Below are 12,605 nucleotides of genomic sequence, written 5' to 3' on the forward strand. Positions count from 1 at the left end.
CATCGCGGGCTCGTAAAGGCGACACGGATTGGTGGTGAAAGAGGGAGGTGGAGGAGAGACTTTTGGGGGTGAAAACGTGCCAACACAGTTTAAGCGGTCGGTGGAAAGTTTCGCGGCCGGTGGAGCCAGGAAGAACCGGCCCCATTAAAAGAGCCGTTCAGCATGTCTAAATCGTTCCGTTTAAATGCCAATTAATAATCGCTAATGTGTGTGCACTCACACACACGCACACACACACACGCTCGGTGCGTGACGCTGGGGTGGGGTGGGAAAACTGGGCCAGACATCGTCCCTGGTGCTGGAACAGGGTGTTTGGGATGGAACCGGCCAGAAGGTATATGCACACACGCGAATACGAAATGAGTGCAGGTATTTGCATAATTCACGAGGCAAAATGAAGCGACCCCCAGGGGCAGGAACCCGGACGCCGCATCGCGACAATCGCGCCAACACCGAAAAGGGCCTTTCTCGACCTCCCCCCCCCTCCCCCTAGAAGGACCATTTCCGCCACGGCGCTGTGGCTGCTAATGGCTGCTACAACATGCAATTACCGGAATTACGGTGCGATTCATTTGTTTTTGCTGCACCGCGCGTTCGCTTGCGCTTTTATGTGCTTGTCTTTTTTAAAAGGATTGAGACATGCAACCGGGAACACCTTTACATTGATCTTCGGCTTTTGCGAGTCCTGAGCGGCATCAAATTTTGATTATTTTTTCCCCAAGTGCACTCGATCGCGTCGGGTTGGCTTAATTTCGAGCGTCAGGATGGGAGCGTGGTGGGTTTTATTTTTTTTTGTTTCGCAAACGAAATCATAAAATGGCTGCAGCTTGTTACGTGCGATCGACGATGCATCGATCGTGGCCTCGTTCGAGAAACCACCGGTTACTGGCTCTTTAAATTAAACTTTAAACGATACGATGCGCGAGTGGTAATGTCCTTCGAATGGGTGCTTCTGAGGGTGCAAACCAGTGGCAGATGTTACCGAACTAACTGTGACATGAGCTAGCTGTTAAAGGCCATAAAGACAATTGCTTCGAAACGCGGAAACAATTTTATACATATGTATATTGCTAATACCTTCTGTTTCTTTTATGCACCCATCAGAAAACAATTTCATTTCGTAAGTGAGCGAGGAGCAAATGAATGTAAATTGTTGTTTGAATGGATGCTACCGTGAGTGAGATGTAAAACTTGAACAACTGCAAGCTATTATTGCAATTAGTAACACCATAATTGCGTTAACACCTCGTCCTCAGCATGCATCATTAGAAAGTCATTTCAATTGTCCCAAGCAGCAATGTAATCATCAACTTTCACTGCAAAAATCATGAAAGTCTGCAGTATCTTGAGGACATCGATGTAGCGAGCATTTTCGAATGAAAGTTTGAACAAATAGCAACTGTCGGCAATCAAACACGTCCCTCGGTTTGCCAATAACCGTGCAATTCCGCTGAATCCCGATCGGATCGATTTTGCTCAACGCCCAGCCCGGATCTATTTCACGCCAGACCGTTTTGCATAAGCTTCCTGGCCGAGAGATACCAACATTATTCATAGCCTCATAAATTCCCTTTCATCTGGTACACCGAAGGGAAATGAGACGAAAGAAGAAAAAAAAGGAAAAAGGAAAATGCACAGAATCACGGCTAACCGCAAAAACATCAAAGGAACGCGCGACATCGGGCAGGACCCGTTCCATCGGCCGTTTTCCCCGAGGTTCATATTTCATCGTTTATTACAAATTTTGACATTCCGTCGCAGCAAGCGGTTCGACGGTTGTTTCCTCCGCTTCAACGCCTTCTACGAATGGTCCTTTAATTTACGGCTCTTCGTTGTCACTGGGAGGGTGTTTTTTTTCGCTTTCTCGCCCACCAGCTCTGGTATCTGTTGGTGCGTGGGTGCGTATGCGTGTGTGTCTTTTTTTAAATATCTTATCTAAAATTGAGTTACCAGCGCACACTCCCGATTTCCCGAAGGCTGTCAATTACATGGCCCGTCAGTGGCAGCACCCGGATCGAGCAGCCGACCGGAACACGACATTAAAGTGCGACATTCGTGGCGTTCTACGATCGATCAGATCCTCTCGGTGGCCGGAAGGCACATGTGCGTAAAATTACGTTGAACAATTTTCCCCCATTTTCCCTGCCGGCTTTGGAACCACCGTCAGACAGTTGACCCACATGCCGGCAGGAAGCCGACAAGTCAGGCCTGTGCTCGTTCCAGGACTAACCCCGCCGGATCATCCGCAACAACCTGACAAACGGGGTTGGTAACGAAACGGAACAAGTTACCAAAGTGAAACACGAACCAACCGCCCGGTGCTGGAGTGCCTGTGTGAGAGAAGGAGAGAGAGAGAGAGAGAGAGAGAAAGCACACACAACCCGAATGGGGAAGGGAGATGGCCCATTTCCACCGTCTCGGTAGAGGTCCCGGGCACGAAAAACCCGGCAGCTTCCAAATGCCGGTGATAATTGCGTTCAATTAATCAAAAGATCACAACCATGAAATTATTAAGCAGACCCGGCAGGAGCATCCACGGCGGCCGCCGGATGGGGAAGCAGATTACAAAACGATACCCCAACCGTAGCAAACAAATGAGAATCGCGGGGCAGATCGGAATGAAAAGGAATAACCAAAAAAAAAGGGAAAAATAACCGAATCGACAACAAACGCAGGGACACGCATCGATGTTTTGATGCGCTGATGACTTAATACGGTGGTTGGAGAACTGGAAAACGAGATTGTCATCTCGTTGGCACAGGACCAGGAACAACCAACCGGGAAAACGAAAACAAAACAGGACGAACACAAATATGGTTGTATACAATATGTCGTCGGTTTGTTGTAGAGATGGATAAGGACAAAATTGAAAGTCAAATAATGGCTCGGTTTGCGCTTTTAATCTCAGCTGTAGCAAATGAACCTAATTCCAAATGAATCTAAATTATTCTTTATTTAATTGAACTCAAAGTTTAAAAAATCGTTTCACATTCACCTTTGTTTAATGATGTGAACCTAATATAAACTATATAATTGTGTTACTATACAATTTATGAAACATTTCGGCTACGGATAGGATAGGAAAGAAAAGGATAATAAAAATAGAATGTAGTAAAGGATAGAACAAAACTAACTTTCCTTGATTTTCATTTCACCTCATTGTTTTTCACCACACCACCCAAAGAGAACATTGAGTCGGTTTGTGTCTGGACTAAAAGAGCAGGAATGTCAAACTTACCTTCATCCTATTTATACAATTTAATCCTTACCGTAACCACTTACCGATTTATGCAATTTATAAATGCCCGTGAAAAAAAGGACACACAACGAGGGTCACATCCCTCCAGAACCCCACAAAAGCAACCCTTCCCACAGTAAATAAGAAACAACCGACAAGTTTGATTGCACTTTCCTCTGGCTAAATTGTAACGAGTCTCCTTTATTCAAATATATCCGTAAACGATGTGTCTTTGTTTGCTGCTTCTTCGTAACCATCGTAATAAATGTAATCATTATTGCTAAACAATCCAGTGAGGGTATGAGTGGTATGCGTTTGAGCGTTCGCCTTTCCGTGCGCTTCCGTCCATCGTTTTCCGTCCCTTAAGCCCTACAATGTTCCTTCGTTCCATCGAATCGACCGCACGGCGGCTGGCGGCTCTGGCTCGCTTACAAATATATGGTTTGTATATGATGTTTGTTTGTTTTTTATTATTATTATTATTTGGTTTTGTTTTGTTTTGTATGATACTTAATTTGCATTACTTTTGCTTGCTCCATTGCAACCTGATTGCATCTCCCTAAAGCTAATTGCTGCACGCTGTCAGCGGTTGTTTGCAGTGGCATCTATCTAATTCCTTCCGTGTACTTATTTTTTTGTTGTAGTTTGTATTATTTACTGCTCTATCATTACCATTTCAATCGGATTATCTAACAATATCATCATCGTAGGTGTAGTGTACGTGAAGTGTTTATGTTCGCTTAAAGGTGTTTCGAAGGTGGCATAGGAAAATGTGTGTTTGCGTTATGACTCACGATGCGTTCGTTCAAGAGAGTAGGAGTTTATTAATAGGATCATTTTGGATTGGAATATGAATTTTAAGACATCTGTTAGTTACGTTCACTTTGTAGTTTGTTAGCTATCCTGCGTCCTAGGAACGACGGCTCTCGCTCCTCGCACGCCGTTCGTGCTAGAGGAGAGTAAGCAGGGAGAAAGGACTAGTCTATAGAATGGACAGAGGATCCAAACAGAACGGTCTCGATGCCGCACTCAAATCGTCGGCATGCCACGTTCTCTCACACTACCGCTCTACGTATAATGTAATTCGGGAACCAACCATTCCTCGCGCTGATTATTTACATTTATCGACTTGGTAGAATATATGCTTTTCATGGATTTTACGTTTGCTTTGTTTCGGTTGTGTTTTGGAGATTTATCATATTTTTTGTTTGTTTGTATATATGTATATAATGTTCATGCACGTGAATAGAATGTACTTTTAACGCTGGTTTCTTGTAGCTTCCCGTCGAGTTCCCAAACCCTGCAATTCCCGCTCCCCGTTTGTCGTAACTGGTCAAATTGGAATCAAGAACAATTCGCTTTTCGCGTTCGTTTCGAGTATAGACGGCACGATTAGGTGGCACCGGTCACCAGGTCAACCCGGCAACAGGCAGATACCCGTCCCATCCTGAGGAGAATATTGCGTTAGATAACGAAGCTTCGAAATGTAAATTAAATTAAAACCTACCCACTCCCGTTCTCTCTCTCTTTCTCGACCTCGTATGCTCAAACAATCTTGTTCAAAAGAACTTAATCACCGTTTCCAAACAAAAAACAATAAACAAACATGAACAGCCTTGGTCGATTGCGTTCGATTTAGCACGTTGCAAGTGAGGTGAAAATTAAACTAATAAAACCTTTTTCATCGCACACTATCGGATACCTATTTCGTCCTCGGAATTAACGCAACATTCGCGCCCTGTTTTTTTTTTTTCGTTCTATCTCCATCCCCGCAAGCGGAGACAGCGCACACGTTGTAAATACTGTACACAGAATACCCACCAAGCATGCATGGCTCCAACAACTAGCAAATCAACGATCCTCGAACCGTAACGCCACGTCGGCGATCAGCTCCACCCGGTTCTCGTAACTAATAATATCTCGCCTGTAAACGCCTGCAGTCTCGTGGCACTCGCGAACGGTCACACGATCGCCTTCCGATCCTTCGATATACATGCGCACGTTGCGCTTACTTTCGCATCAGCCGGTTCATGTCTTTGTTCTGCTTCCCGATCTTCACGTCCACGTCCTCCACCCGATCCGAGATGTCGTCGATCAGATCGTTCTGGCTGTCGATTTCCTGATTCAAGTCCAAGGCCAAGTTCTTCAACCGCGACAGGTTGCCTCGCATTTCGTCAAGGTTTTGGTCGAGCTGGTGGCTGAAGCCACCCGCGGTACCAGCGCCGGCCCCGCCGTTCGCCAGCTGCTGCTGCTGTTGCTGCTTCTGCTGTTGATGGAGGTGCTGCGGATGGTGCGGATGATGGGGATGATGGTGGTGGTGATAGTCTCCGGGTCCCTGCGGTGGTGGTACCGGTGATTGGTCCGCGTTCCAGTACGGGTCCGCTATGCGGAAGTCCTGCGGGTTCGGATAGAGATCGTCCTCCTCGGTTGGCGTCGGGGATGATATGTTCTGCCGAGGTATCCCGCCCGCCGTCGTCATGCCGTGGTCTCCGTGGACACTGCCGGGACCGGCCACGGGTCCAACGGCGCCACCCCCTCCGGCCACCATCCGCCCGGACAGATAGTTCTTCAGCCCACCGAACACGCTCTTCAGGCTGTTCAGGTGCTTCTGGCTGAAGCGCAGCGAGTTATTGATCTCGTCCAGCTGCTTTTTGGTCTTTTCCAGCTGCTCGCGCTGCCGGTGCAGCTCTTCGGCCGTCGCAATGCCCACCTGCTCGGTTTCGCGTAACACCCCAAGGCACCGTTGCGACGTAAGTAGCGTGCTTTCCTCGAGCTCACGACGCCGCTGCTCGAACGTTTGCCGTTGGCGTGCGATCTCGTCGTCCACCGCAACGTCGTCCTCGTCTGGACCGAGGCTGGAGTACACGTTCGCCCCACTGCCGTACACCAGGGGCTTGCTAGGAACACCTGCACCATAACCACCGTACGCTGCGGCCGCCGGCATGTCCATGACGTAGCCACCGGGGCCTACGCTGACGACACTGCCACCACCAGCACTGCCACTGCTCCCAGCGTACGCCAGCCCCCCTCCGGTTACCTCATATCCAGCGGCGGGGCCCAACACATCCGGGCGCGTGTAGACTGCCCCCGACACCTTCGACACGCCATACTTATCCTCCGCTGGCAGGTACGCGTCCTAAAAAGGCACAACAGAGACAAAAGCACCACACATTTATCAGTGTTAGCACGCCCCACATCGGAATGTGTCCTTCACGGCGCTGCGTTTCTTTATCACTCATTCAGGCTGGCCCTTTGTTGGGGCGACTTGTACTTACTGCTCGATGGGCGTTTCTCAGAAATAGCTCATCGTCAATGTCGTCCTCATCGGTGAACAGGTTCGCTGGGTTCGGTACGTACTGATGGCCGGACATTCCCGTATCACCGCCCCCTCCCCGTACCGATACCGATGATAATTGCTGGACCAAATTCCACCCCCACCACTGGAATGCTGGCTTTCTGCAACGCTGTGATGCGTGCTGCGTGGCAACCGATGCGCAAGCAGTAACACCGAGCTTCCTTCACCTGTACACCAGGAACGATAGCAGCTTATCTTGCAAAAATTCGAAATGCGTTTTTCTGCGCCCAATCTTTTATGCTCCAAATCTGTACTTCTTTTTTCCTCTTGCTTATCCTGTCGCCAGTGAGATGGGCGAATCAATGTTTGTCCACGCCTGTCATCGTCCCTCCTGTCACCGCACGTTTACAATGTTTTCTGCAGAGCTCGATAGCTGCGCCTTTTTTCCTTGGTTGTGGATATTTTTGTGTTATTTAATATCCGAACGTTTGGAAAAAATATCAATTGAATGTTAGGTTACATTTAAGACAACTTAGCCTATCCGTACGAGGAAGCATTCGAGAAGAAAAGGACGATGAAAATTGTTTGTTATGGTCGAGATAGAAAAATAAAAACATCAGCCAAAATGTCAAAACTTTCGAAACACTTTCAAAACAAAACTGTAAATTGTTTACAACTGCGTGAGCTCTACACATTATGAGTATCTCAAGCGTTTGTTAACAAAAAGGCAAGAGAAACTATCGACACATACCTCGTTTAGTAGTTTGAGAAGTTTCCAATAGGCACTTGATCACTGGGTGAGTTAGGAAAGAGCCGCGAAGCTGGAGCCCTTTGTTGAATTGTGGCACAACCTCGCCGAAGAAGAAGAAGGAGTGTGACTCATCTGCCGATCCGTGCTGGAGCTTGTTTGGTTTTATCGTTTCACACGCAAGGAACTGTTTAGTGATGGAATCGGGTATAGAATCTCCTGCTGCACCAGAATGGTTGCTGAAGCTAGAGAGCCGCCGTGAACAGATAAAGGCAAAGCTAAGTCACGAAAGTGGTAACGGAGCACCGTGCAATGCTTGCGGTAAGTCAACCAAGCGGTAGGAACAATGCACTTTGCAGGCAATCAAAGCAGCCATCTCGGGTGGCCTTGACGCTGAGACAAAGAACCAGCTTTTCTGCATGATTTCATAATTGTGTGCTCTTTTTATTACAGGAAGTGCCTGCCCGGGGTTGGATTTACATTTCTGGCGAAAAATTTGCCGCAACTGTAAGTGTCGCAAAGAACAACATGATTGCATCGACGATGATGTCAGCGGCTGGGCGCAGTTTGAAATTCTCGGAGCCATTCGCTCCAAACCGGCATGTATGTATTTACGAAGTGGAAGAAAATGATGAAATTTTCTTCATCAATTGGTCACACACTCATTGTAGATATTCGAATATCCGAGCTTACCGATAAGCCGGTGCAGCTGGCATGGGTTCCCCCGAACGTAACACCAGAACTGGCGTCGGACTATATGCGTACGCTCGGTCAGCAAAACATTCCGATTGTCGGCAGCGAAGCGGCCGAGAAGCGTAAACAGCAGCTCGAGTTCCAGGTGCCAGCGCACGATCTCGATACAAACCTGTGCCATAACTTGACGCCATACGAAGCAGGTCAGCTAAGCGATTACGTAGAGAAAATCAAAGCACACTGCGTTGGCCAGGGAACGGTGATGCGCGTCGGCGGAGATTCTGCAGGTGTAGTGCAGTACGGCACAGTGGTACAACAGCCGCCGCAGCTCCATGGCCAAAGCACGGAATCAGGCAGCGAAATTGGTGCACCGGTAAATGCTAGCTCGAACCCGAGCGACTCTAAACGTCCCGATTACATGGCAAGCGAGGTGCTATCCGATAAAATGAAGTACAAACTGAACCTAATGGGCATGAGCAGCTCGGAAATGGTAGCACAAGCCATGCGCTACGATCCGGCCACCATCCTCGACGGCACAAGTGTTCCATCCAACGTACCAGAGGCGTTTGTGAAATTCCACCAGGAATACCAAGCAAATCCGAAATTCCGCGCAGAGATGGATCGTTTTGCGGATCGCCTAAAGCTACCGAACATTCAACAGGTGCAAAGCGGAACCGTTGCACCACTGGGTGAAGGATTTTCGGCACCTGGCACTTCCATCGCACCTTCCGGTAGCAGTGATTCCGGATTTGCTTCCATTCCGGTTAGTCCCCGCGAAGATGCTCCTTCACATGCCCAGCTGCTTGGTCCGATGGGGGCACTGGTGCTAAATGGTGATCAAATGCCAGCTGCACAGCAGGCTCGTGATGGCGTTGCTATGACAACGAACCGCTGCACGGGATGTACGCTGCCCATCTACACCGGCGAGGTGGCAGTGAAGGTGGATCGAGCGAGTAACAGCGATCAATCGATCTGGCACCCGCAGTGCTTCAAATGTAATCGATGTGGTGAACTGCTCGCCGATCTCGTTTACTTCTACCACGGTGGTGCGGTGTATTGTGGACGTGATTTAGCCGCTATCTTGAAAATTCCCCGCTGTGCGGCTTGTGATGAGTTGATCTTTACAAAAGAGTACACGGCCGCCGAAGGAGCTACATTCCATGTGCGGCATTTCTGCTGCTACCACTGCGATGGACCGCTGGCCGGGCAGCAGTACGTGATGGATGAGAAATCCGCTCAACCACTGTGCCTTCCGTGCTACAAGGGCCACTACGCTCAGACGTGCGCCACCTGCAACCGGTGCATTGGTCCGGCCGAGCAGGGCGTCGGTTGGGACAAAATTCACTGGCACAAGGAGTGCTTCCTGTGTAGCGGTAAACACTGCCGCAAATCGCTAATCGGTGGACGGTTTTGTGTCAAAGAAAACCGCCCGTATTGTAGCGCTCAATGCACGAAGGACATTTAAACAAGTCTCGCCATCCTCCGCTCCGAAACAACAGTATGTTCGATTTGCCATAGCACCTGAGAGAGACTGTAATCTCGAGCGACGCATTCTACGGTTCTATTCCAGAGATGCCTGTATTTCTCATCACGATGAAACTACATTTTCAAAAAGTCGACCACTCGCAGCCTAGTCGAAAGGTATACGTTTCATGAGCCTCTAGTTTTGTAAGCGAAGTATTCAATACAGCTAAGTGAGAGATACAAAATTTGCTAGTACTATTGTACTAGCCACAGGAACATAAAGTGGCTCTTATTTAGGGAATTTTGATAGAATAGTATGCTATTTTACTATGAGAGGTATTTTTAAAGCACTGTTTACACCACACTACATTAATCAACGATAAATATCAACTAAATATATATACAGCAGATTGTATTTTCCGCAACAGATAATTTCTCAAGTAAATCCAGGAATCCTCACACGCATTTTTGTAGAAATATTTATCATATTTAATGGTGCATCCTATCGGGAACAATAAAGTACAATATTTTATACATGAACCACGATCGGTGTATGTTATACGTCTTCTCAAATATTAGCGAAATTTCACAACAGTGTTATTATATTTGATACCAATTATGTGTTATTTATTATATTCCATGCCGTGGGAAATGTGTCTTCTATCATTTCTGTTTAAGCGTTTGAGAGAAAAATGCCCTAAAGGACCTTTGTCAAAGCCTTTGAAGTCCTTATAGCTTGCCCACATGTTCTGAAGACGCTCCAAGATGCATTCACCAAAAGAGCCAAAATTGGTGGAAATTTTCGTAGACGAGCATATTCGGTTTTCCCAGCAGCAAGCCAATACCGTATACAAAAATATCGCCAACCCTATAATTACTTAAGTAATAATAATCCCGAACCCAAAATACCGCGCGAAATGCAACCGAAAAGATGCGCGCGCTCGCTCGTCGTTACGCCGAAAAGTACCAAAAACGCGTTTTCAACCTCTTCGAACCGGCGCCCCAAAAAGCTGGCATTTGTACCAGGGTCGCAGGAATCTCAGCAGGTTGCACTTCGATCGGCGTAGTGTGCGCGCACGGTCCCATTCGCGCTCGAGCTAGTGGTGGTGGCGCGCCGGCTTATCCGTGGAGAAAGTGAGAGCGCAAGATAAACGAAGCGGGGGAGGAGTACCGTCTGATAAGACGAGCGAGACAAACGTATATGGTACGAAGGTGAGCTGGTAGGCAGCCTCCTAAATCATGAGCGCCTGTTGGTATCGTCGGTTTTCGGGAAGGTTTATCGCGTGCGGCGAAATTGACGAAATGAAGAAAATCAAAGCCGACGATGGCGCTTTCGGAATCGACGGTTGGCGGACGATGTACGAGCGTTTAGGATCTGTGTATGGCTTTTTCGGAGGTAGTATTAATGAAACAAATTAAACGTTTGTAAATTCTTATGTTTGACTAAATTATTTCATTTATTATTTCAAGTCTTTCATGCTTTTTATATTAGAAATCTTCGGGTAGAATAAAAACTAAAGCCAATGAATGGATTCGTCAAACGTTATACATTTTTATAGTATGTTTCATATTTAATAGTATATTTGAGTTTAGCTGTTCTTTCGAAAACCATAAAATACAATATTTTACACGTGAGCTTCGATAGTTTGTATTTTATTCACGCTTCCATAATTCAGGATAATTCCACAAAAAGACCCATTCATAAACTTAATCGTGCCAAAAATCAACCAGTAGAAACCGGAACGAATGTAACATGCTCCTCCATCGTTGTTTCTGATGCCTTCATCCCTTGAAGATACTTCTCGTAAACCAGCCTGCCGGTGGTAACGTCCTCTGTGGCCATACCGAGGGACTGGAACACGCTGATACCGTTCGGCTTCGGTAGCAGAGCAGCTTTTTCCGTAGGGTTCTCGCGTAAAATGACCTCTCCTACCTCCCCGACGATATTCGACCGAAGCGTGGCCAGTTCCTTCCGTGCACCCTCCCAGTGATCGATGTAAACCTGACAATCGTCGTAGATGTCCTGCGCAAGCTCCGAATGGTGGTACTCTCCGGCTCCAACGGCTGGAAAGAAAGCCAACTCTCACTGCACCTTCGCTTACTATTAATTGCGGAGCTCATACTTACCATTTATGTGCACGTTTTGTTTCAGGAAGCTACGATAAACAAGCGGTTCGCTGGAACCGGTCGCCGTCACGATCACATCGCAATCCCGACAGCAATCCTCGACGGTGTCGCAAACGAACACCGAGTACGTACTGCCCGTCTTCTTTGCTTCCTCAACCAGGATCGTCTGCAGCTGGTTAGCCTTGGCCGGTGTCCGATTCCACAATCGAATCGAACGGATTACGACCATCGGTTGCGTGTGGACGAATCCGAGAGCGTGCATCGTGCCCTGAAAGCCGCACCCTACGATACCAAGATGGATGTTGGATGCGCGATCGCGATTAGGACGCAAGAAGAGGTGATCAGTCGCCACCAGTGATGCCGTGGCCGTTCGTACTCCGGTCAGATAATTCGCCTCAACGATCGCTTCCAGCTTGCCGGTGGTGCTGTTAAACACGAACACCTCCCCATTGATCGAGGGTAATCCGATCGAAGCATTCCGACGGAAGCTAGTGATCAATTTGCATGCCAGCGTCGAGGTACGATCACCAGTATCAGCCGTAAGACGATGCTGGCCAACAAATCCGGGCATGCAGAGAAGAACTCCTGGTAAAAAGACGTAAATGGTTCAGTTTTTCCAGGACCACCAAGCCAAAAGATCAATCTTATACTTACCTCCTTCGGCCTGGACGAAGGTGCGAGCCGGCTGGGAGCTGATCGGTTGCTCGCTGGACCGTCCCGACGGAACACGGGCTTGGTTCGAAACGGACATGAACGCCTGTTCGATGGCGTAGCGAGCCTCATTCCAACGGAGTAGCTGCTTTACTTGATCCTCATCGATAAAAGCTGGCCGCGATCGCGTGTTTGTTCCCGTATTCTTACTCATCGTTACCACTTCGACTTTGTGCGAGTTTTGTTTTGATTGCACCTTCGTTACAAACCAGTTTTGTAGCACTCGAATGAAGTTTGGCTTCTGGGGTTGTTTACGTACGCGTCTTATATACTTAAATGTGCTTTCACTTTTTTTTTATCTCAGTATGACGTCGAAAAACCACGGAGTC

The 12,605-nt window shown here is 47.7% G+C and overlaps 3 protein-coding genes across 3 annotated transcripts; 1 reads left to right on the forward strand and 2 right to left on the reverse strand.

Moving 5' to 3' along the window:
• Positions 1-5,125: 5,125 nt before the first annotated feature.
• LOC128730558 (synaptosomal-associated protein 29) lies at positions 5,126-6,609 on the reverse strand. The gene is made up of 2 exons (XM_053823626.1): positions 6,514-6,609; positions 5,126-6,374 (listed from the first exon to the last, which is right to left on the reverse strand). Exons 1-2 carry the CDS (start codon positions 6,607-6,609, stop codon positions 5,247-5,249), a joined length of 1,224 nt encoding a protein of 407 aa, XP_053679601.1. The 3' UTR covers positions 5,126-5,246.
• Positions 6,610-7,478: 869 nt separating this feature from the next.
• On the forward strand, positions 7,479-9,943 carry LOC128731895 (testin). The gene is made up of 3 exons (XM_053825049.1): positions 7,479-7,602; positions 7,735-7,884; positions 7,953-9,943. Exons 1-3 carry the CDS (start codon positions 7,479-7,481, stop codon positions 9,437-9,439), a joined length of 1,761 nt encoding a protein of 586 aa, XP_053681024.1. The 3' UTR covers positions 9,440-9,943.
• Positions 9,944-11,088: 1,145 nt separating this feature from the next.
• Positions 11,089-12,463, reverse strand: LOC128731857 (ketimine reductase mu-crystallin). The gene is made up of 3 exons (XM_053825006.1): positions 12,220-12,463; positions 11,566-12,150; positions 11,089-11,502 (listed from the first exon to the last, which is right to left on the reverse strand). Exons 1-3 carry the CDS (start codon positions 12,428-12,430, stop codon positions 11,162-11,164), a joined length of 1,137 nt encoding a protein of 378 aa, XP_053680981.1. The 5' UTR covers positions 12,431-12,463; the 3' UTR covers positions 11,089-11,161.
• Positions 12,464-12,605: the final 142 nt, after the last annotated feature.

The sequence above is a fragment of the Anopheles nili genome, chromosome 2 (assembly GCF_943737925.1).
Source record: "Anopheles nili chromosome 2, idAnoNiliSN_F5_01, whole genome shotgun sequence".
NCBI classification, from domain to species: Eukaryota; Metazoa; Arthropoda; class Insecta; order Diptera; family Culicidae; genus Anopheles; species Anopheles nili.

Bases quoted from the DNA above. Each gene is read 5' to 3' on its own strand.
- LOC128731895 (XM_053825049.1), top strand. From the start codon at position 7,479: ATGGAATCGGGTATAGAATCTCCTGCTGCACCAGAATGGTTGCTGAAG. The intron at 7,603-7,734 runs GTAAGTCAACCA...TTTTTATTACAG, and splicing joins AGCACCGTGCAATGCTTGCG to GAAGTGCCTGCCCGGGGTTG. The intron at 7,885-7,952 runs GTATGTATTTAC...CACTCATTGTAG, and splicing joins CATTCGCTCCAAACCGGCAT to ATATTCGAATATCCGAGCTT.
- LOC128730558 (XM_053823626.1), bottom strand. From the start codon at position 6,609: ATGTCCGGCCATCAGTACGTACCGAACCCAGCGAACCTGTTCACCGAT. The intron at 6,375-6,513 runs GTAAGTACAAGT...GTGCCTTTTTAG, and splicing joins TGAGAAACGCCCATCGAGCA to GACGCGTACCTGCCAGCGGA.
- LOC128731857 (XM_053825006.1), bottom strand. From the start codon at position 12,430: ATGAGTAAGAATACGGGAACAAACACGCGATCGCGGCCAGCTTTTATC. The intron at 12,151-12,219 runs GTAAGTATAAGA...TCTTTTTACCAG, and splicing joins CTTCGTCCAGGCCGAAGGAG to GAGTTCTTCTCTGCATGCCC. The intron at 11,503-11,565 runs GTAAGTATGAGC...CTTTCTTTCCAG, and splicing joins ACAAAACGTGCACATAAATG to CCGTTGGAGCCGGAGAGTAC.